This window comes from Mobula birostris, chromosome 10, assembly GCF_030028105.1.
Source record: "Mobula birostris isolate sMobBir1 chromosome 10, sMobBir1.hap1, whole genome shotgun sequence".
NCBI lineage: Eukaryota > Metazoa > Chordata > Chondrichthyes > Myliobatiformes > Myliobatidae > Mobula > Mobula birostris.
Window position 1 is genome coordinate 36,892,870 of NC_092379.1, and position 23,781 is coordinate 36,916,650.

At 44.9% G+C, this 23,781-nt stretch overlaps 1 protein-coding gene across 1 annotated transcript in view; it reads left to right on the top strand.

Moving 5' to 3' along the window:
* LOC140203588 (serine/threonine-protein phosphatase 2A 65 kDa regulatory subunit A beta isoform-like) overlaps positions 1-23,781 on the top strand; it is a 47,998-nt gene that overhangs the window by 14,143 nt on the left and 10,074 nt on the right. The window contains exons 8-13 of the mRNA XM_072269635.1: positions 59-173; positions 2,551-2,621; positions 3,536-3,670; positions 8,719-8,892; positions 16,174-16,234; positions 18,019-18,173. Coding sequence (XP_072125736.1) covers positions 59-173; positions 2,551-2,621; positions 3,536-3,670; positions 8,719-8,892; positions 16,174-16,234; positions 18,019-18,173 — 711 coding nt within the window. The remainder of the gene's footprint in view (positions 1-58; positions 174-2,550; positions 2,622-3,535; positions 3,671-8,718; positions 8,893-16,173; positions 16,235-18,018; positions 18,174-23,781) is intronic.

Genomic DNA, 23,781 nt, shown 5'->3' on the forward strand with positions numbered 1-23,781 from the left:
GCTGCTATTGAAACCCGCTCTATCTTTGTTACTCATTTGGTTTCTCTTGCCTTTAAAGCTTCAGAAAACCGTGGGTCCTGAAATTGTGGAAAATGATCTGGTTCCTGCTTTCCAAAACCTGTTGAAAGATTGTGAGGCTGAAGTGCGAGCAGCTGGGGCCAACAAAGTTAAAGGTTGGTTGGGAATTCTCATTCTTGTCTTTTCCATCCGGTTTAAGATGTTGTTGGTGAAGCACAGTGACAACTTTCTGGCAGCAGAAACAACTATCAATTACTTCATTAATAGACTCTTGTTCTGGGCAATGACACTGCAATCTGTGCCTGTAACTTTCCTAGTGGAGACGAGGCCTTTGATCCAGCTGTACAACCTGGCATTTTGCAGTGCAGTCCTGAACATTATTTGCTTACTTTTCTTGTCTGCACAATTTGTCTTTTTTTCCTGCGCATTGTGTGATTGATGGTTTTCTGTCTTTAATGGGTTCTGTTGGGTTCCTTTGCTTTGTGGCTGCCTGTAAGGAGACAAATGTCAAGGTTGTGTATAGTACGCATGGTGGTTGCACATTTTGTCCGACGATGACAGGAAACCTGTGCGGGAGAGTTTTTAAAATGGAAAAGCCTTTGCACTGTGGCAGTTCCACTCTCTTGGCCTCAGAAGTCCGGGTCCAGTGGTATGAACAAGCGCCAGAAGAAACAGGGGTCTTCTTGTTTGCAGTGGATGACCAGGACGCTTTCTGTGTCTTTTCATGCCCCTCGCTCTCCACAGCGCGATGCAGAGCCACCTTCCTGGCCGTTGGGCTTTACTGTAGATCGCACCCGCCCAGTCCGCTGAGGCTGACGTTGCGTGCTAGGACTGGCTTGTCCGAATCTCACTGGAGTATGAGACTGCTGTCACGTGCAAATGGCTGCTTGCAGCCACAGGGGAGAGATGAGTGTCCGGTGGCGAGCAAAGGTGAGTGAGCTGCCCCGGAATGGACACGACAAGCCCCTTCACCAGAGGTGCGACCCCTTCCGTGGACACCCCTGAACTTTGAACTCCTGTGAAAGATGTAAACAAGGTTGAAAGAATGCAGAGAAAATTTACAAGGATGTTTCCTGGTCTGGAGGACCTGACTTAGAAGGAAAGATTGAATAGGTTAGGACTGTATTCTTCAGAATGCAGAAGACTGAGAGGAGATTTGATGGAGGTACAATATTATGGGGGCGTATGGATGGGATAAATGCAAGCAGGTTTTTTCCACTGAAATTGGGTTGGACTACAACCAGAGGTCATGGGTTAAGGGTGAAAGGTGACAAGCTTAAGGGGAACATGAGGGGAAACTTCTTCACACAGAGGGTCATGAGAGTGGAACGAGCTGCCAGCACAAGTGGCCCATGCAGTTTTGATTTCAATATTTAAGAGAAGTTTGAATAGGTACATGGATAGTACGGATATGGGGCGGGGGGGTGGTTGTGGTCCTGGTGCAGGCAGATGGGAGTAGACAGTTTGAATTGTTCAGAATGGACAAGAGGGACCAAAGGGCCTTTTCTGCGCTGTGCTTTTCTATGACTCTATTTAATGTGGTACCACATATCCAGGTGACACTTCTCCAAGTGAGAACAGCATGCCAGCATGCCTCCCCTTTGGCATCCTGATCTGATCCCAGAACTGGATGACAGCAAATGGAAAGGAATTGTGTGCCACTTGACTTCATGTTTCGATGGTGGCTGCTCCTTACAAAGTGCATTTCATTGCTTGTGCAGAGTCTTGAAAGGTTGTGAGATTGTGAAAAAGAGTGAGTGGTGTTCTTTACGTTTGTACCACTGACTGCCTAACCCGAGGCCCTCCGTTGGTCAGGGTCCACCATGGATGTTACGTGCAGCTGTCTACGTGATACGTAAGCCAGGGCAGTATGATATGGAGAGTAAGCTGTTGCCCATGTAGCAGGCTCCCCCTCTCCACGCATCTGATGAGTCCAAAGGATCGGCAGAGACCGATACAGTTTGGTACCAGTGGCATCGCAGGAGTTGCCAGTCAGCGTTGAACTCAACGTAGGATTGCCTCGGAGAATCCGGCTCCGGATTTTTCCCTTGGGGTTTACTCCCGGGAAAATGTACAGATGTACCAAAATTGAACCTGTGCTGACTCTTGATGTTTACACTGTAGGTGCTGGCCTTGCTTTTCCTTGTGCGACTTAAATAGTGCTTCAGAATGTATGTTTTCTCTTGCCACTATCTTGTGAGAAGATACAAATATTAAGGCAGATGCTTTTCAGCAATTGCTTAATCTGTTAAACTTTATTGATTTATCATTGTGGTGAGAGTGTGGAACGAGCTGCCAGCGCAAGTGGTGCGTGCAAGCTCGATTTCAACGTTTAAGAGAAGTTTGGATGGGTACGCAGATGGTAGTGGTATTGAGGGCTATGGTCCAGATGCAGGTTGATGGGAGTAGGCAATTTAAATGGATCGGCACAGAATAGATGGGCTGAAGGGCCTATTTCTGTGCTGTACTTTTCTCTGACTCCATTGTTTTGTTTGAGAATAACTCTCTAACATGCAGTACTCTATCTTGCAGATTTCTGTGAAAACTTGCCAGTAGATTGCAGGGAGACTGTCATAATATGTCACATCTTGCCGTATGTTAAGGTAATATGCCTTCTCAAATTCTTGGCTGGTTATACAGTCTATCTAAAATTAATGTAGCAACTCATCTCATTCACTTCAGGAAAAAGTCCCTCAGTATTTTGGGTGGGTCTGAAACGAGGATTCAGGCACCATTTATCAGTGTGAACTGTTTGTAACTGGAAAAGCTCAGTGTCCAAGCACGAGTCACATCTTGCCCCCTCTCCCGTCCCATTCTCCTCTCCTGTCCCATCCCCCTCTCCCACTCCCTCCCCATCCCCCTCTCCTGCTCCCTCCCCCTCTCCCAAAGGGCTGAGTTCTGCCGAAGGGTTTTGGACTGAAATGTCGACTGTCCTTTTCTCCATAGGTGCTGCCTGGCCTGCTGAGTTCCTCCAGCATCTTGTGTGTGTTGCTGGTTTTTTAACATGGTGTTGGCTGCCTGGAGTGATGGTAGAGGCAGATATATCGGGGACTTTTAATGACGTTTAGATAAGCACACGAATGTGAGGAAAACGGAAGAATATGGACATCGTGTAGATTAGATTGCCCACTTGATTAGGAATTTAAGTATAATATTGTGGGTTATGGGGCCGGTTCTGTTCCATGATTTATATAAACTAGAATATCAAACTGTAAAAGAAATTATTTAAGAATGATCCATGACTGACCAGGTGGATCATAAGAACGTGGATCAGGATGGCATCATGAGTGAGATATCAAATGACAAACAAGAGAAAATCTGCAGATGCTGGAAATCCGAGCAACACACACAAAATGCTGAAGGGACTCAGCAGGCCAGGCAGCTTCTATGGGGAACAGTACAGTCGACATTTCTGTAGGTGCTGCCTGGCCTGCTGAGTTCCTCTAGCATTTTGTGCGTGTTGACTGAGATACCTGTCTGGGTTTTCATTTGATCATTTTTTGTGTTTCTTTTCCAGGAACTTGTGTCTGACACCAATCAACACGTGAAGTCAGCTCTGGCCTCTGTTATTATGGGCTTGTCCACCATCCTGGGCAAGGACAGCACTGTTGAGCACCTGCTTCCCCTGGTCTTGGCTCAGCTCAAAGATAAGGTAATTTTATCATGAAGTACAAACTTTAACATACCCCTTGCGTGACTGGTGGCCATCGTGGATAATATTTGATTAGCCTACCGAAATCAGGCTAACACCAATGGAGAGCTTTCTTCTGTGTGCTGTTTGGAAGCTGTTGTCAAGTCCAGAGTGCTGAGGAAAGGTCGCTTATTGTTCATTAGGCGATCAAAAAGTTGGTTGTCATCTCTGGAACTTGTACATCTGCTGAAGGTGACGAGCAGTCCATGCTCCACCACAAGATACAGGTATCTGGATAAGTGTGCCAGAATGGGACGTGTTGCAACACAGACTGATGTGTCTAGGCTTTTACTCTCACTGATATCGATTCCTGGAAGGGGACAGCAGTTGGCCCATGTTCATCTGCTTTCTTTCCTGTTGACAAACATTGTAACTGCCGTTTGCTTGGAGCTGTGCGGTGATGTCCAGCATTCTAAAGTGTTATAATCACAGATTCTGCAGATGCTGGCAATCCACAGCCACACGCGTGCACACACACATACACACACACACAATGCTGGAGGAACTCAGCAGGTCAGGCAGCATCTATGGAGGGGAATGAACCCTTGGGCTGACACCCTTCGTCAGGACTGGAAAGGAAGGGGGAAGGCACCAGAATAAGAAGGTTGGGAGGATGGGGGGAGTACAAGCTGGTAGGTGATAGGTAGACCAGGTGATGGGAAAGGTTGGTGTGTAGGGGAGGGGAGTTGAAGGCAGGTGATGGGTGGGAAAGGTAAAGGGCTGGAGAGGATAGATAGTAGGGGAATTAAGGGTTATGGGGAAAAGGCAGGTAGGTGAAGCTGAGTTTATGGACAGGTCAGCCATGATCTTACTGAATGGCGGGGCAGGCTTGATGGGCCGGATGGCCTACTCCTGCTCCGATTTCTTATGTTTTTATGAATCATGAATGGAATAACAACTGTTTCTTCCACCGGAGTCTCTCGAACTGTTCTTTTAGTTTGAGAGCTTCAGATAAGAGCAAATGTGCAGTGCGTTCTTTAGAAGCAGTGATGTGAGCTGGTTTGTAATCTGAGTGCATATTGGATTAAAGATGAATCGGTTAATGGTGTGATGGAGCTGTTATTTCTCCATCCATCAAGTTCCTTGTTTATTTTGGCGTGAACTTAAACAAAACTGTTGCATGTGCAAATTCTGGATTTTTTTAATTTATATGGAAATTTGCATTCTTTCATTATTTTTACAGAATTAAGATTATTTTTAAAAATGTAAAAAAAATCTCTCCCCTCTCCTCTCCTTCCTCAATTCCCCACTCTGAGCTTTTACTTCTCACCTGTCTATTACTTCTCCCTGGGTCCCCACCTCCTTCCATCTCTCCTGTGGTCCACTCTCTTCTCCTCTCCTCTCTCAGATTCTTTCTTCTCCAGCCATTGACCTTTCCCACCCACCTGTCTTCACCTAACACCTTCCAGCTGGCCTCCTTCCCCTCTCCTCACCTTTATATCCTAGCATCTTCTGCCTCCCTTTACAGTCCCGATAAAAGGCCTCGGCCTGAAACACCGACTGTTTACTCATTCCCATAGATGCTGCCTGAGCTGCTGAGTTCCTCCAGCGTTTTAGGTGAATTGCTCTGGACTTCCAATGTCTGCAGACTTGATTCCCTTCATGTGCTACACCCGAAAAGATTCCCCAAATGTCAGAAATGCCTCGATTTTCCAGGCACAGCTGACAGATTCAAAGTGTACATCTTCAAATTGGCAGCTGTTAATTCAAGCCTTGAATTATTTGTTAGTTTGAAATGAAATCAAGAAAAAAGCCTGCCGAATCATGATTTGAACTGTTGGATAATTTAATAGTAATTAGTATCTTGCATCTATTTATGCCAAAGGTGCAGAAAGATTTCTCAAACACAGAAATTCAAGTGTTTTTCTTTTGTGAAATGCAGCTTTTCACAAAATGACCGTTGTTTCCTCCCATGGCCCTCCCGAGGAGCTCGCCTGCACTCAGGGAGAGTGAACGGACAATAAATTAAGACTCAGGAACAGAATTAGGCCACTCAGCCCATCGTGTCTGCTTAGCCATTCCATCATGGCTGGCTTATTACCCTCTCGGCCCCATTCTCCTGCCTTCTCCCCCGTAACCTTTAACACCCTGACGAATCAAGAACCTGTCACCCTCCACGTTAAGTATACCCAATGACTCGTCCTCCACAGCCTTCAGCGTTGATGGATTCCACAGATCCACCGCCCTTTCCTGAAGAAATTTCCTCTCAGCTCTGTTCTAAATGGACGTCCCTGTATTCTGAGGCTGTGCCCTCTGGTCACAGGAAACCTCCTCTCTGTTCTAGGCCTCTTAATATTCCATAAGTTTCAATGAGATTCACCCCTCTTCCTTCCCGTCTGAACTCCATCGAGGACAGAGCCGGAGCCGTCAAGCACTCCTCCTGTATGTTTCATTCCCAGGATCATTCTCGTGAACCCTCTCTAATATCAGCACATCTTAGATAAAGGGCCCAAAGCTGCTCACTATACCCCCAACTGCGTTCTGACCAATGCCTTATAAAGCTTCAGCATTACCCTTATATCTTTTCTAGTCCTCTCAAAATGAATGCCAACATTCCATTTTCTTTCCGTACCACCAACTCAGCCTGCAAGATAACGTTTAGGGAACCCTGCACGAGGTCTCCCAATTGCCTTTGCACGTCTGATTTCTGAATTTTCTGCCCATTTGGAAAATAGTACATGTCTTTACTCCTTCTACCAAAGTGCATGGCCATACGTTTCTGGTAGTAGGCACCCTTCGATCCCGGGGATGATGGGTTTGTGCCTCTGGTGGACTGTGTCCTCTCCTGGGCAGGAAGGTTTGAAGGACCGGCTCTTCCCATGCAGCAGGCTCCCCCTCTCCACATCACTCATGTTGTCGAAGGGAAGGGCATGCGCCAATACAGCTCGGCACCAGTGTCATCGCAGAGGTTGCCAGAGTGAAGCTGTAAACAACATCAAACTGCCTTAGGGGTTTACCCCCAAAGCCTTTCCCATGGGTGGGCATGACTGCAAGGCAGTGGAGGTTTAAAATCAGGGTTTTCCCTCTCCTAAGCGGGCTGCCGCCCAAGGCTGAGGAATCCTACCTACCAGAAACACTTTCGGTCAGTGCAGTATATTCCAACTGCCACTGCCTTGCTATTCTCCCAATCTATCAAGTCCTTCTACAGACTCTCTGCCCCTCCACCTATCTTGGTATCATCCACAAATGTGACCACCAAGCCATCAATTCCGTTGTCCAGATCATTGACATCTGCTTGAAAAGAAACGGTCACAATACCAACCCCTGTGGAACACTAATGGTCACCTGCAGTCAACCAGAAAAGGCCCCTTTCATTTGCAACTCTTTGCTTCCCGTCAGTCAGGCAATCTTCTATCTTTACTAGGATATCTTCTGTAATACCATGGGCTCTTAACTTGTTAAGGAGTCTCATGTGCGGCATCTTGTCAAACTCCAAGTAAACAGCATCCACTGACCCTCCCTTGTCTATCCTGCCTGTAATTTCCCCTTAAGGAAACCATGCACCTCCAAGTACTGGGAGCCTCGTCCTTAATAATGGACTCCCACATTTTCCCAACCACTGAAGTCAGGCTGAAGGGCCTATAGTTTCATGTCTTTTGCCTCCCTCCCTTCAGAGTGAAGTGACATTTGGAAATTTCCAGTCCTCTGGAACCATTCCAGATTCTAATGACTCTTGAAAGATTATTACTAATGCCTCCCCAATCTCTACAGCTGCCTCTTTCAGAACCCTGCGACTACCTTCAAAACTTTCAGCTTCCCAAGAACCTTCTCCTTAATAAAAGCAACTGCACTCACTTCTGCTAACTGACTCTCGAATTTCTGGCATACTGCTCGTGTGACCATAACTTGGACCATAATGTATAGTACTATGCAAAAGTCTTAGGTGTATATAGCTAGGGTGTCTGAGTTTAGCACGGTCCTGTAGTAATTCTTATATATTGCACTGTGGTGCTGCTGCCGCAAAAAAAAATCAAATTTCTTGACATCTGTGAGTGATGATAAACCTCACAGATGTCTGATATGGGTCTCTGATGTGGACTGAGAGTGGGAAGGGGGCAGGGAGAGGGGAGTTGTGTCCCTGTCCCCCTCTTTTGGTGAATGTCGGTGATAGCGTAGGATGATATCCTGGTTCTGCATTTGTGTTTATGGACTGTGGACTTTTTCAGATTTAGGGTTTTTATATTCTGTTTTCTTCATCGCCTTATTCTTTTCGTTTTGTTGTGTGAGGGGAGGGTGTTTGGGGGTAAAATGCTGTGTTAGTTTTTTGTGCGGGGGATGGGTTGGGGGGGGTCAATGTTGCTATTCCGTTTTGTGTGTGGCGGGAGGGGTAGTTTTGGGGATCAGATGATCAGGATGCCATTATTTTTTGTACCAGGGCTGGGGAGGTGTAGGTTTCATGCTTCTCTCTGAGTGACTTTCATCTTCTTTCTTTGCTTGGTGGCTATCTGGAGAAGACAAATTTCAGGGTTGTATTTGGATACGTGCTTTGATCATAAACAAACCTTTGACTCTTTGGTTGGGAAAAGGGGGAAGGGAGCGGGAAGCACCAGAGAGACATTCTGTAATGACCAATAGACCAATTGTTTGGAATCAAATGCCCTTGCTTGTGTTCTCAGGGCTGAGTGTGTCTCCACTCGCACCACACCCTCCTGCCCCTGGCAGTCCACCTCAGCCACCTCTCTCACACCCCTCCCGTGGGTGCTCCACTCTCACCATTCCCAACATCCTGTGCTCCCGCCAGATTTACAAACTTGCTCTCCACTGCACGTTGGCAAGTACAGTTCTGTGCAAAAGTCATTGGCACCCTGGCTAGATGTGCATGTGCCTAAGTACTGTAAGTGTGAAAGTGGCATTCATATTTCTTTTGTGGGATTAATATTTCATAAATGTCCAAGATGATACTTTGAAAGCAGAGAGTCTGGGGAGCGCCAGTGTGTTTGTCAGACAGCGTTCGCAGTATGAATGTTTTTCACCTTTGCTGTACTCAGAAAATTGCCTTTCCTTCCTAGTGCCCTGAGGTCCGTTTGAACATAATCTCCAATCTGGACTGCGTGAATGAAGTTATTGGAATTCACCAGTTAGCACAGTCTCTCCTGCCAGCCATTGTAGAATTAGCAGAAGATGCCAAATGGAGAGTGCGCCTTGCGATAATCGAGTACATGCCTCTGCTTGCAGGGCTGCTGGTGGGTGGTTTATTCTAAAATGTTTTTATAGTCTATTAGCAATGCTTCCATATGGATGATTTGCAGAATGGAAATGATTGCCCATATCAAATTGATACTTTAGTTTAAAGACGGAAATAACTTTGAACATCTTCTTTCCTTTTGCACCAGAAGCAAATGTGCGATAGTAACAATTATACTTGTAGCCCACTGACATGGGTAGTCTTACTTTAGACTCGGGGCTCCCAACCTTTTTTTTAATTGACCATTAACCAAGTAGGGGTGGAAACCCCTGGTTTAGACAATCAGGTTTAGACCCCTGTTTAAGGACTGCGGACTTTGTCAGACTTGGGGATTTTATATTCTGTTTTTATATTGTCTGTTTCTTTTCATTTTGTTGTGCGAGGGGAGGGTGTTTCAGGGTAAAATGTTCTGTTAGTTTTTGTGTGGGGGGTGGGCTGGGATTGTTGCTGTTCCATTTTCTGTGTGGAGGGAGGGGTGGTTTTGGGGGGGGGCTGATGATCAGGATGCCATTCAATGACTTTCATGTTTTTTCTTTGTTTCATGGCTATCTGGGGAAGACAAATTTCAGAGTTGTACATGATAATAAGTGAACCTTTGGCCTGCACATCAAACAGACACAAACAGAAAGGGCAATAAACTCCATACAATCAGATGAGGGGGTGACAACGGTTGTCGCAGAGGAAATAAACAATATCTTTTTGAGATTTTACCAAGATCTGTACAGCTCAGAATATTCAGATTCAGCTCCACAAATACAAACGGAATTTCTCGACTTGTTACAATTTATACCCCGAGATGAAACGTCCTTGACATCACTGGAGTTTAACTTAGAGGCTAAAGAATTGTCTGCAGCTATAACTAACATGAAGGGAGGGAAAACTCCTGGGCCCAATGGAAATTCCGATTGAAATATATAAAATCTTTAAGACTAAACTAATACCACCTCTGCTTGATATGTATCAGGAGTCATTTGACAATGGATCCCTTCCCTCCTCTCTTAATATGGCAGCAATCACACTACTGTTAAAACCTGGAAAACCACCATCCCTTTGTGGATCTTATAGGTCAATCTCACATCTGAACAATGATCTCAAAATTCTCTGTAAGGGATTAGTTAGGAGGCTGGAGCCACTCTTGCCAAAAATGGTCCACCCTGACCAAAATGGGTTTGTAAGGGAAGGCAGGGCTTCCACAACATTCGAAGAGTGCTTAATATACTTTATGAAAAATCTGGAAGCTCCGATAGCGCTATTCTGTCATTGGATGCCAAGAAAGCCTTCGACAGAGTGGAGTGGAATAGGGGGAAAATTTCTAAGATACAGCTTCTGTATTCTAACCCACAGGCTGAAGTTTTAACTAACCTGCTTTTTTCGGCATCTTTTAAACTCCAACGGGGAACAAGACAGGGATCTCCCCTCCTGTTTATCCTGGCCATTGCGCCACTTGCTATGGCAATTTGAAAACAGGCTAACATAGCAGGAATAACTATAGGAGATGTAGAACATCGCATAGCCCTGTACATGGATGACGTAATTTTGTCAGAACAGGGTTTACCTATTTGGGTGTTAAAATTACTCCTACTATTGGTAAAATTATCCCAACTAATTATAAACCTCTCACAGACTCAGTTACTCAACTTACAAACAGATGGACGAAATTGCTCATAAATTTGATTGGACGCATAAACGTTCTAAAAATGTCAATTTTACTGAAGTTCCTGTACCTTTTCCAATCTATCCCACTTTCTCCTCCATCATCTTTCTTTTATTTATTTTTTTTTTATTTTATTTTTATTTGGATAAGGAATTCACAAATATCACGTACTTTTTTCACACATATAACATTTTCCATTTTTTTATATGTATAAAACTACAATTATTTATACATTCTTAAGTACACATTGAGATGATATAAAAGGAAAATAAACATTTAAATAGATAATTATGTACTGTGGTAAATCTAACCAATTAGGCTAAGTAATGGAATTAGTTGTTAAGAAAAATGGTAATAATAGTTTCCATATAACCCTTCTGGACCATTTCCACTGGTCCAAAATGTTGTATATAAGCCTAAGTATCAACCATTGCAGGTGTTTATATCCTAATTTGTTCATGCTTGCTCCTGCCCGCAGACATAATTATCCAATCCCTATGTACTTATTTACTCTTTCTTTTATTTATTAAAGAAATGTTTTTCTAATTTCATCTGGAATAATAGATGTCCAAGACTCAGGCTTTCCCTGTTATATCTGCCGTATGATAGAGGTGGCTTACAGCTACCAAATCTTATATGGTATTTCTGGGCGGCCCAAATTAGAGCAGGAATGTTTTATTTTGTTAAGGATCACTCCCCTCCTTGGGTCTCAATGGAATCCCAGTTGATCAATATCCCTCTAGAACTATATATGTATTCAGCAAATAAGAAAAACCTGGTCACACAATCTAAAATCCCTTTCTTAAAAAATACAACAATGATTTGGCACGATGCTCTTGCGTAAATGGGTGAGACATCACAGTTATCCCAGTTTACTCCTACCTTTGGTAATGATAGCTCCAGCCCGGCAGAGCGGATCCTAGTTTTAAAACTTGGTCGCCCCGAGGCATAGCTAAGGTGTCTGATCTTTATAATGGCAATTCACTTATGTCTTTTGAAGAACTCAAGGCCACATATGGAATTCCAACAAAACACTTTTTTAAATGCCTTTAGTTGCAAAGTTTTATTATGTCCAGGCAAAGTTACAGTTTGAAGCTCCCTCCTTTATTTACCCTAGAAGACATCACTCTGAAATTATCTGAAGCTAGGGGACAAGTGTCTGAATTATACATGTAAGGGTTTCTTCTTTTATGTTACTTGCTAAGGCTAATAAAATGGCTTCTCTGTACTGTTAACTGCTGAGACAGTGGTTCTCTAGAGCAGCTTGTTTGGGTTATAATTACTGATACAGGAATTGTATTCATTTGCTAACCAATTGGGATAGATGGTATTCTTTCTTGTGTGTCTGTAAGCTATTCTTTTTCGTGGGCTTTGGGCAGAAGGCGCGATGGGGACAGAGAGAGGAGACACGAGGAGAGAGATGCTGTAAGCTGGGCAACGGCACGGACCCCGAGCAGGAGTCCGAGGCCCAGGGTCTTCAGCGAGGATAGGAGGCGAGGACAGACTCGTGTGGAGTGTTTGGTGGATCACCGAGGGTGGTCCCATTCGTGAGTTGGCGGAGTTCAGAGGACATTGATTGGAGGAAGGGAGACCCGGTTCTGTAAGAGCTCCAACGAGTGTGCACCGAACTGATAGTTACTGACTTGGCACCTTTATTCTATTTGTTTCTACTAACCCATCACCAAGAAATACTTATAAAGTGTAATCATTTAATCGCATATGGCGTACTGTCGGTTAATTGGCGGTGTGGGGTACATCACACAGCATCCACACAGACCTGATCACCCCGTTTGGCGGGGCTGAAGGCTGCTCCCCCTAGACGAAAGCGAGCTGAGCGAGTCTGAGGCTTACCAGGGGGCTACATACAAATTGTTTGCAAGTAAATGCAAAGAGTCATCAAACAACATGCTACAAGCATGGAGAACTGATTTGCATGAGAACCTGTCAGAAAAAGAGTGGTCAGAAGCTTGTTCCTTCGTTCAAACCCAGTCAGTGAACACTCATTCTAAGCGGATAACCAGACAGTACATTACTCCAGTCAGGTTTCGTCACTTTAACCCCAACATTCCAGAAACATGCTTTAAATGTAATCACTAAAAGGGGTCTCTGTTCCATTGTATGTGCGAGTGCCCCCAGATAATCTGCTTCTGGAAGAAGGTGCTGGATTTGATTAGTCAGATTATTGGAAAAAAGGTGCTCCTTGATCCTAAATTATGTATTCTGAACATTCATCCAAAGGACTTTGTAACCTCCAAAAATGCAAGGTCTCTGCTTAATATTTGTTTTTTGAAAGCCAGACGTTGCATAGCCTATTCATGGAAGAAACCCACAACCAGTGGACTTTCACAATGGCTGAAAGGAGTGACTTTGTATCTTGCTCTAGAAAAGATCAACTACATCACAGAAAAACAAACTTGGCAAATGTCGGGAAATTTGGGATATTTTCCACAAGTTTCTGGAGAACAATATTTGGGATGATGAAAGTAACAAATTGAACTGACAGCTTGGTTTTAATGGCCGGGTGTTTGCTTTTTTTGTGCGTTGTTTTTCCTTTTATTTCTGATGTATTTTATTTTTCCCTTTTTCTTTAACCTTGTTGCACTTTCAAACCTATGGATGATCGAATGTGTTTATTTTTCATTCTGTAAAAGCAATAAAGAGATGTTTGAAAACAAATAAGTGAACCTTTGAATCTTTGATTGGGAAAAGGGGAAGGGAGAGGGAAGCACCAGACAGATATTCTGTAATGATCAATAAACCAATTGTTTGGAAGCAAATGACCTTGAGAGCAGAATTAGTCCATTCAGCCCATTGAGTCTGCTCCAACATTCCACCATGGCTGATTTGTGATCCCTCTCAACCCTATTCTCCTGCCTTCTCCACATATCCTTTCACACCCTGATTAATGAAGAGCCTGTCAGCCTCCATTTTAATTATACCCAATATCTTGGCCTCCACGGTTGTTCATGGAAATCAATTCCACAGATTCACCACCCTCTGGCTGAAGAAATCACTCCTCATCTCTGTTTCTGCCAGGTGCTCCGATTTCCTCCTCCATCCCAAAGACGTGCTGGTTGTAAACTGGTTGTTGTAGATTCCTCCTCTGTGTCAGTAACTAGCAGGAGTAGTGAGGTAGTGTTCATGGGTACGGTGTCCACTCAAAAATCGTATGGCAAAGGGGAGGAAGCTGTTCCTGAATCAGTGAGTGTGTCTTCAGACAAATTGTCCCTCCTTTCTGGTAGTAGCAATGAGAAGAGGCTGGTGGGGCCCTTAATGATGGACAGTGTCTTTTTGAGGCACCGCTCCTTGAAGATGTCCTGGATAATATGGAGGCTGGAGCACACGATGGAGCTGACTAATTTTATAACTCTCTGTAGCTTACTTAAGCTCTCCTGTATCATACCGGATTTAGTATGTATTTGGTTTTAAGGAAGCAAATCGCTCTCAGTTTCGGTGTGCAAACACAAAGTAGATTTTCTTCAGTAAGGCCTTTGACAAGGTCCGGCATGGGAGGTTAGTTAGGAAAATTCAATCGCTAGGTATACATGGAGAAGTGGTAAATTGGATTAGACATTGGCTCAATGGAAGAAGCCAAAGAGTGGTAGTAGAGAATAGCTTCTCTGAGTGGAGGCCTGTGACTAGTGGTGTGCCACAGGGATCAGTGCTGGGTCCATTGTTATTTGTCATCTATATCAATGATCTGGATGATAATGTGGTAAATTGGATCAGCAAATTTGCTGATGACACAAAGATTGGAGGTGTAGTAGACAGTGAGGAAGGTTTCCAGAGCCTGCAGAGGGACTTGGACCAGCTGGAAAAATGGGCTGAAAAATGGCAGATGGAGTTTAATACAGACAAGTGTGAGGTATTGCATGTTGGAAGGACAAACCAAGGTAGAACATACAGGGTTAATGGTAAGGCACTGAGGAGTGCAGTGGAACAGAGGGATCTGGGAATACAGATAGAAATTCCCTAAAAGTAGTGTCACAGGTAGATAGGGTCGTAAAGAGAGCTTTTGGTACATTGGCCTTTATTAATCAAGGTATTGAGTATAAGAGCTGGAATGTTATGATGAGGTTGTATAAGGCATTGGTGAGGCCGAATCTGAAATATTGTGTTCAGTTTTGGTCACCAAATTACAGGAAGGATATCAATAAGGTTGAAAGAGTGCAGAGAAGGTTCACAAGGATGTTGCCGGGACTTGAGAAACTCAGTTACAGAGAAAGGTTGAATAGGTTAGGACTATTCCCTGGAGCGTAGAAGAACGAGGGGAGATTTGATAGAGGTATATAAAATTATGATGGGTATAGATAGAGTGAATGCAAGCAGGCTTTTTCCACTGAGGCAAGGGGAGAAAAAAACCAGAGGACATGGGTTAAAGGTGAGGGGGGAAATGTTTAAAGGGAACATTGGGGGGGGCTTCTTCACACAGACAGTGGTGAGAGTATGGAATGAGCTGCCAGACGAGGTGGTAAATATGGGTTCTTTTTTAATATTTAAGAATAAATTGGACAGATACATGGATGGGAGGTGTATGGAGGGATATGGTCCTTGTGCAGGTCAGTGGGACTAGGCAGAAAATGGTTCGGCACATCCAAGAAGGGCCAAAGGGCCTGTTTCTGTGCTGTACTTTCTATGGTAAAGAGTTGTCAAGGTCTGAGTCAGAGTCACGGGCAGAGGTTGTGGTTGGGCTACTCAGCCACGTGGTTACCCTGGGAATTGTTAGCTGTGCTGGATATGAAGCAAAGTAACCTGAGAATTATGCAAAGGCTAACTTGTTCCCAGTGACTGAATGTAGAAAGTGGAATGTTTTAACCACATGGGAGACGTGAATGTAGAATGCTGCACTGTCATGACGAAGAGAGATACTATGCGGGTCAGGAGTGTGGGATCTGTAATCTAAATAATCCAGCACATGCATAATTACGTTTAAATGGTGAAGTTGAAATAGCACCCTGCTGTGGATGTGGTAGCATAGGATTCACTGGGTTATTTATTTAAAGGTACATGGAGGAATAAGGCCCTTCCTGCCCTTCGAACCGTGCTGCCCAGCAATCTCTGATCCAACCCTAGCCTAAACAGGGACAGGTAACAGTGATGAATTAACCTCCCAACTGGTGCGTCTTTGGATTGTGAGAGGAAACCCGCGCGTTCCGCAGGGAAAATGTACTGGCTCCCTACAGGTGACATCAGAATTCCCAAGCTGTAACAGTGTCAGGCCAACTGCTACGCCACCGATAGTGGTCAGTAACGTTCTTACTGTCTGCATTAAACCATCGGACACTTTTAAGATTTTTCCTATTTTTCATGGATCATAGTTCTGGTATTGACACAAAGAAATTAATTAAGGATAGTCAAAATACTAGATGCAAGTACCTTAGATAGGGTATCTTCTGTGTAGCCTTCTGCCACGGCACAATCTAGTTTTGTGCAGTTTATTAGAGCACGTTGCCAGTCTTTCTTGTGTGACCCCTTCACCATTGGCTCAAAGGAGTTAGCAAACTGTACTGGTAAGTAGCGAAAGGTGAAGACGGCTAGAATGCAAATGTGGCAAGTTGGCATGTTCTACTAGAAATTCGAGGGGTTATTTTATCAACATTCTTTCTTTTGTCAAAACCTGTTTAGGGAGTGGAGTTTTTTGATGAGAAGTTGAACTCCTTGTGCATGACGTGGCTGGTGGATCGCGGTGAGTATAGCCTTGATGAATCGTTACTTTTGTTGAACGAAAGTCCTTCAAAGTTGTCCATGTCATCTTACTGGTGCTTCCATGATGCTGAGTGACCCTACCAGGTGCCTAACCAAAAATCCTTCATTGTGCTTTGTCACATCCTCAAAGGATTGGGTCAGGCTCAAGACACGACATGCCCCTCACAAAGCCATGCTGACTCTCCCGAATCAGACTATGCTTCTTGTAAATCCTGTCTGTAGGAATCTTCTCCTGTAATTTGCCCACCGGTGAAGTAAAACTGACTGGTCTATAATTCCCAGGGTCATCCCCACTCTCTTTCCTGAACAAGAAAATAACATTTGCCAACTTCCAATCATCTGGTACTTCCTCCGGTGAGGACTGGCCAGTGAGGATGCCCAGATCATCACTAAAGGTGCAGCAATCTCTTCCCTTGCTTCCCGTAGTAACCCTGGGGTATATCACATCTGGCCCCGGGGACTTATCTATCCTAGGGCTTTTCAAAATTCCAGAACATCCTCTTTCTCAATGTCAACATGTTGCAGCATATCACTGCCCTCGCAAGCATCAAGGTCCCTCTCACTGCTGATTACTAAAGAAAAGTATTCATTGCGGATCTCCCCCAAAGTCCACCGACTCCAAACATTTTGCCTCTTTTAGCTCTGGCCGGCCCAGACTCTCACTCTGGCCATCCACCTGTTCTTCAAGTTTGTTCTTCTGAATCCAACTCGCCAAGTCCTTCTCGTGGCCCCTCCTAGTTCTCCGAAGTCCATTCTTCACTCCCTCCCTGGCCACATTGTAACCCTCTGGAGCCCAGGCTGATCTTTGCATCCTATGCTTCTAGACTAGCTGTTGCACATCTCTTGTCAAGCATGGCTCCTTCACCCTTCTGTTCTTTCCCTGTCTCAGTGGGACAAAACTCTGCAGAGCTCCATCCAAGTGAAGCCCAAAACGACTTCCACATTTCAATTGTGTGTTTCTGAGTGCATTCATCCCAGTTTGTACTCCCAGGTTCCTGTCCAATGTCCAATACCATCATAGTTCAAACACCGGCGCCCCCCTCCCCCCCAGTTATTACTGCTGCAAGCAATCTTGTCGTACTCTTGTACACATGGCAACAAGAAACAGACTTGACTTTGACCGATACGTTTATTTATTTAATTATTCGAGAATAGCATGGAACAGGCCCAACGAGACGCACTGCCCAGCAACCGGCCGATTTAACCCTCGCCTCATCACAGGACAGTTTACAATGACCAATCAGACAACTAAGTAATAAATAATGGTAATCTATTCGAAGTATTTTTTAAGTATCTAATGGGGCAACACAGTGGCATCTGGTTAGCGCAACACTTTGCAATTGGGTTCGATTCCCACTGCCACCTGTGAGGAGTTTATACGTTCTCAGCCTGACTGCGTGGGTTTCCTCCGGGTGCTCCTGTTTCCTCCCAGAGACCTACTGGTTGGTAGGTTAACTGGACATTGTAAATTGTCCTATAATTAGGCTAGGGTTAATCGGGGGTGGCTCACAGGGCAAGAAGGGCCTGTTCCACGCTGTATCTCAATAAATAATCAATGATAAATAAGTATATTAAAATGCTACTTTCCAAGTGCATAATTTCCTCCACTGTGTGTAACTTGGTATGGAACAGGTTGACACTTTGAAGAAGGTGGTACGAGCATTTCATTTCGGAACTTTGTATTTTATCAGCAAGGTACATATTTGAAAATCAAGTAGTAACAGCGATCAGATCATTTCTTGACCTGTCAATGCTGTCTTGCAGTGTACGCCATTCGCGAGGCCGCGACCAACAACTTGACCAAGTTGGTGGAGAAGTTTGGCAAAGACTGGGCAGAATCCGCCATTGTGCCGAAAGTACTTGCCATGGCCAGTGACCCCAACTACCATCACAGAATGACCACCCTGTTCTGCATTAACGTGAGTATAGCTTTGACAATGTACTTGCCCATGGCCAGTGACCCCAACTACCATCACAGAATGACCACCCTGTTCTGCATTAACGTGAGTATAGCTTTGAAAATGTACTTGCCCATGGCCAGTGACCCCAACTACCATCACAGAATGACCACCCTGTTCTGCATTAACGTGAGTATAGCTTTAACAATGTACTTGCCCATGGCCAGTGACCCCAACTACCATCACAGAATGACCACCCTGTTCTGCATTAACGTGAGTATAGCTTTGACAATGTACTTGCCCAAGGCCAGTGACCCCAACTACCTTCACAGAATGACCACCCTCTTCTGCATTAACATGAGTATAGCTTTGACAATGTATTTGCCCATGGCTAGTGACTCCGACTACCATTGCAGAATGACCACTCTGTTCTGCATAACGTGAGTATAACTTTGACAATACTTCCATTACACTTCACAAGCTGCTAAAATATTTCATGAATAAAATGTACAGTTAGAACACACACTAAAGAATAAAGAATTTAACAAAAATAATATGGATTTGTTTAAAATGTTCTTTTAATATATTCTTTGTGAATGTTTAGATTCTGCAAAAAATCAATTAACACTTTGCCAAAGCTGCTCCTTCCAATATTGACATCTGCTTGATACGAGCTTCTGTGCTTGCGTTATTTGCTGAGGTGTAGTGGTGTTTTGTGTTTAATCTGCAAGGTGTCTGGAGTAAAAATTGAGTTGAGGGTGAGACTTTTTATGATTTCGTGGAGCAGAGTTCCTAACCGTCCCTGTGGAAATGGACTGATGGTGTTAGCTGAAGGACAACTGATTTAATGACCTGTTGACCCACCAGATGGCTTACAGCTTTCAAGTTTTATTTCACAAGGGTCTGTTTCCGTGCTGTAGTGGACTATGGCTCTGTCTTTTGCTTAGAGATCTGAGTACCTTGAAATGCACATTATACATTATCTGGCTGAGGGAATTGTAAGTTTTTTGACGCAACTAGTTTCAATTTACAAGTGTACTTAAAGGCCCCCACAGTCATTCCAGTTGCGGAATTAACTTCTTTCCCTGGATTTATTTTATGGGCCTGGGCTTTGCTGGAGTTTGGACAAGGTGATGGAGAGATTCAGTTGAAATGCCCAGATAAAATGGATGTTTCTAAAGTGGGTGAGTCTCGGACTGGAGGGCACAGCCTTTGGAACAGAGGGATATCCCTTTAGAACGGAGATGAAGAATTTCTTTAGCCGAAGCGTGGTGAGTCTACAGAATTCATCGCCACAGGCGGCGATAGGAGGCCAAGTAATTGGGTGTATCTAAAGTGGAGCTTGATAGGTTCTGGAGGGTGTCGACAGGTCTGCACAACCTGGCATTTTTGCGGTATCCTCAAGGATTTGGCAAGCTGGACTCTCAAGAATGCAGGTGCAGCGGCCGCGGCCATTGCTGGGAGTGGACTTCAGGTTGGATGAGAGTGGCCTGAGAGGGGAAAATGAAGTGGTGTTCAGTCGATTTCAACAACGAGCCAGGTTAAAAAGTTTAAAGAGTCGCAGGGGGAAAGACTAACTTCTCTGTGAGGCTTTACACACCTCAGCAGTGAACCGACTGTCACTGTCAGCACTTGTCTCCGCACTGAATTGACTTGCTGGCTGTGCCCTGCGACCATTGGGACCCTGGCTCAGATAAAATGCTGAACTGGCTCCTTGGCTGTGGACTGCAACCATTGGGCCCCTGGACTGGTTTCACTTCTCTCAGCACAGAACTGACTCCCTTGCTGTGGCCTGCAGCCATCTACTGATCTGAACTGGCTCCCTGCCTGTGGGCCTAATTTCGGCGACCCTGCGGTTCATGTTCTGTTTCTTACTGGTTTACTATTTTTTGATTCTTGTTTGCCCGATTTGTTCTTTTTGGGCACATTGCGTGTCTGACAGTCTTTGCTGTGTAGGATTCTTTCTTTTTCCATGGATTCTCTTGTGTTTCTTTGCTTTATGGCTGCCTGCAAGAAGACAAATCTCCTGCTTGTATATGGAGTTCATACTTTGGTAGCAATGTACTTTGAAATTTAGACCTCTGGATCAGCAGGAACACCTCAGAAAGATATGCCTGCGCGGGCTGGACCAAAACAGGGCTAACAGCCTGTGGGAGTGCTCGCTGGGATTCAAACTCATAGGGATGGGCCACAGGCCACATTTACAGTTGAGGTGGCAGTGGAGTTAAATATCAAAGGGAAACAAAGCAAGCCCAGTAAGGAGAGCAAACCTCAGTCTGATAAGAAATGCAAGATTATATTTATTTTGGTGTAAGCAACATTACTAGTAAAGCAAATGAGCTCACAGGAGGGTGATATTGTTACTGTCATAGAGAGGGTTGAATGGCTGAACGATTCACTCAGTGAATGGTGTGGTGGGCGTGGCACCGTAATATTGATTTATTACTGAAATATCGAGGAGGAGGACATTCTGGGACACACCTTACTAATCCACAAGCCTCTACTGGTGAACTTCCGGTAAGATGGCAGTGTGCTGGGGCGCGGCGGGTTCTACAGGGCCAGCCAAACGTGTTACTATCTTTTGTTTATTTCTTTACAATCTCAAGACCCTGCTGGAAGTTAAGCACTTAAAGAGTGCTGCGGCCTACCCCAACGGCGTAGAAACTGAAGAAGCTGGACTTGGGGCAGATCGTTCTGCTCCCTGTGTCAGAGAGTCAGCAATGTGGTTGGCGTGCAGACTGGCAGCGAGCAATTGTCTTAGTCTCTTTTCTTGTGATTGCAAAACCCTGTTGAGCATTGTTAATGTGTAATGCTGCAAGTCTGGTCTTCTGATTTATTGCGGACTACAGGGGCTGGCAGCAGCGGTGACTGACACCCCTGCAGGGTGAGCGGATGTGGCCTCAAGCCATGGGGCCGCCTGTTTGCAGCCACCCAGGAGAGAGGCATCAAGAGCTGGCACTGGAGGTGGTGTAGCGCAGCGTTTAAGCTAACGTTGGTGCTGTCCCTCTCCCCCAAAGTGTTTGCTTGGCAGAAGGCAGGATGTATGTGTTCGACTACAGACTGCTGCAACATTCATGGACTCAGGGACTTGGACTATATTTGTTGTGTGACTATATTTTACTGCTATATGTGCCACGTGCTGTGTATGACTGTTGGTACTGTGTTTTGTACCTTGACCCTGAAAGAACACTGTTTCGTTTGGATGTATTCATGGGTATTCATGAATGACAATTAAACTTGAACTTGATGTAAACAGCCAAGAACAGCAAAACATTGGAATATTACCTGCAAGCTGCACACCAACCGGACTTGGAAATATATTGCCATTACTTCTGAAACCCCCTTTTCACTGGGCGTCTCTGGAAATGCAGCCTTTTAGCCCCTCGCAAACAGCCATCGGACTCCGCGGGGAGAAACTTCAGGCTTCGTACATCTAAGGTGTATGTGACTTTGGTCCCGCAAAATCCGTGAGGTTGGGATGTCTCGCCTACCCAAATCCCGGTTTGTGTGAATGCTGTGTGATTTACTGCCCCTGGCAATCGCCTGTCAGCAAAAAATAGCAGATTGTTCACTGCATAGAATTATTCAGGAGTATATTTAAGAATGTTAACTTAAGCAAACAGTTATTAAAGGAAAGAAAGAGAGAAAAAACAAGAAGGGCCCATTCTACTTAAAAAGTCACAACTGCACAGTGGAGTTCAAATCTTGAACTTCTCTGTAAATCGCGCGCTGGACCCTCCCTCGGCCTGCGTGAAAGCACACAACACCTTCCGAAGGTCACTGGAAATCCATCTTGAACAAAGAGGCTTTCCCACAGGATTATTGGTCCTTCCTCCTTGAAGCCATTCATCTGCAGAAAGCACCCTCATCGTCCACCATCTTTCCTCCTGTCTTCTCCCAGCTCCGGCCAAACAAAGACCTCTCTGCCCAGTAATCTCTAGCACCTTCTCCCAATTCTACCATCCTGATTGGATGACACCTCATTCCTGAGCTCAGACCCAAACAGGCTGAAAGCAGAACAGATTGCTCTTACAGAACTGCTAAAATGAAATGCCTACAGCATAGCAGTAAAAATCTGAACCAGGGCATTGACTCTGACTGGGTCAGAATCCTGGATCACCCACCCTAACTGCATTGTGGGTGCACCCACACCTCAAGGGCTGCAGCCCACCACAAAGGAATTAAATACCACTTCAACCTGTGATGCCCACACATTCCTTGGAGGAATATGCAAAAAGAGCTTCAAGTAACAGTGTACAGGTAGTCCCTAGGAGTGGTCACATGTGACAGCTCTCCCAGTATTCAGCATGAGGTACAGGAGCAAGCATATCAGAATCAGGTTTAACGTCACCGGCATAATGTCGTGAAATTTGCTGTCTTTGTGGCAGCAGCACAGTGCAACACATAATAATAGAGAAAACTGTGAATTACAGTAAATATATAAAATAATAGTGCGGAAACAGAAATAAAAAGTAGTGAAGTAGAGCATGGGTTCAGTGTCCATTCAGAAATGGCAGAGGGGAAGAGACTGTTCTGGAATCGCTGAGTGTGTGCCTTCAGACTTCTGTGCCTCCTTCCTGAGGGTAGCAGTGAGAAGAGGGCATGTCCTGGGAGGCAGGGGTCCTTCACCATGGATGCCGCCTTTTTGAGGCATCGCTCCTCAAAGATGTCCTGGATACGAAGGAGAAAGGCAAAACACAGTTGTGCGAGTTATCAGGTTATAGCAGTACAGAACCTCAACTTCTCTGATATCAGCACGAACGATTTCAAAGGGAATGGCCCAAAGGAGGGGGGATCCAGGAAAACTTCGTGAGAAACAGAGTGAGAGAAGGATGTGGCTGGAAAACTCGAGCAGGGCAAGAAACCGAGTTATTAGGAGTCTTTAGTGGGGTTGGATATGGATATGTTTCCAAGGCCCGATGAAATGTATCCTTGGCTGTTATGGGAAGGAAGGGCTGAGCTCCCAAGGTCTCTTTGAGTGTTTAGTGAAACCCTCTCTCATTGCTCCCCCTCCGTGATCTCTGCTTCCCTTCGACGGGAGTCAGTGAAACCTTCTCTCACTCTGTGATATCTGCTCAGCTCTTTACTTCATCCCTCCCCCCTCCTGGTTTCACCCAGCACCTTGTATTTCTTTCTCCACTCACCTTCCACCCCCCCCCCCACAACTTTTAAATCTACTCATCTTTTTTCTCCACTCCTGCCGAAAGGTCTCGGCTGGAAATGTCGACTGTACTCTTTTCCACCGATGCTGCCTGGCCTGCAGAGTTCCTCCAGCATTTTGTGTGTGTTCAAGGATCCTGGTTGTTTAAAATCCTAAATTGTCACAGAACAGGTGCCAGGTAACTGGATCCCAGCAGTACGGTGCCGTTCTTCAATGAAGGCAGCAACTGGTAACTACAGAGCTGTGAATCTAACATCAGTGGTAGAAAGGGTGTTGTAAAAAGTCTCGAGGGACGGGATTCAGCTGCACTTGGGCAGAGCTTCATCAGAAATGGTCAGCGTGCAAGTGGTGATTCTGTTGGCCAGTTTGAGTTTCTTGGAGTTACGGGTGTACTCATGCAGTTGGTGTTGTCTACAGGGACTTCGGTAAATATTTTGACAAAATCCCCAAATGAGCAAGAGACCGAGG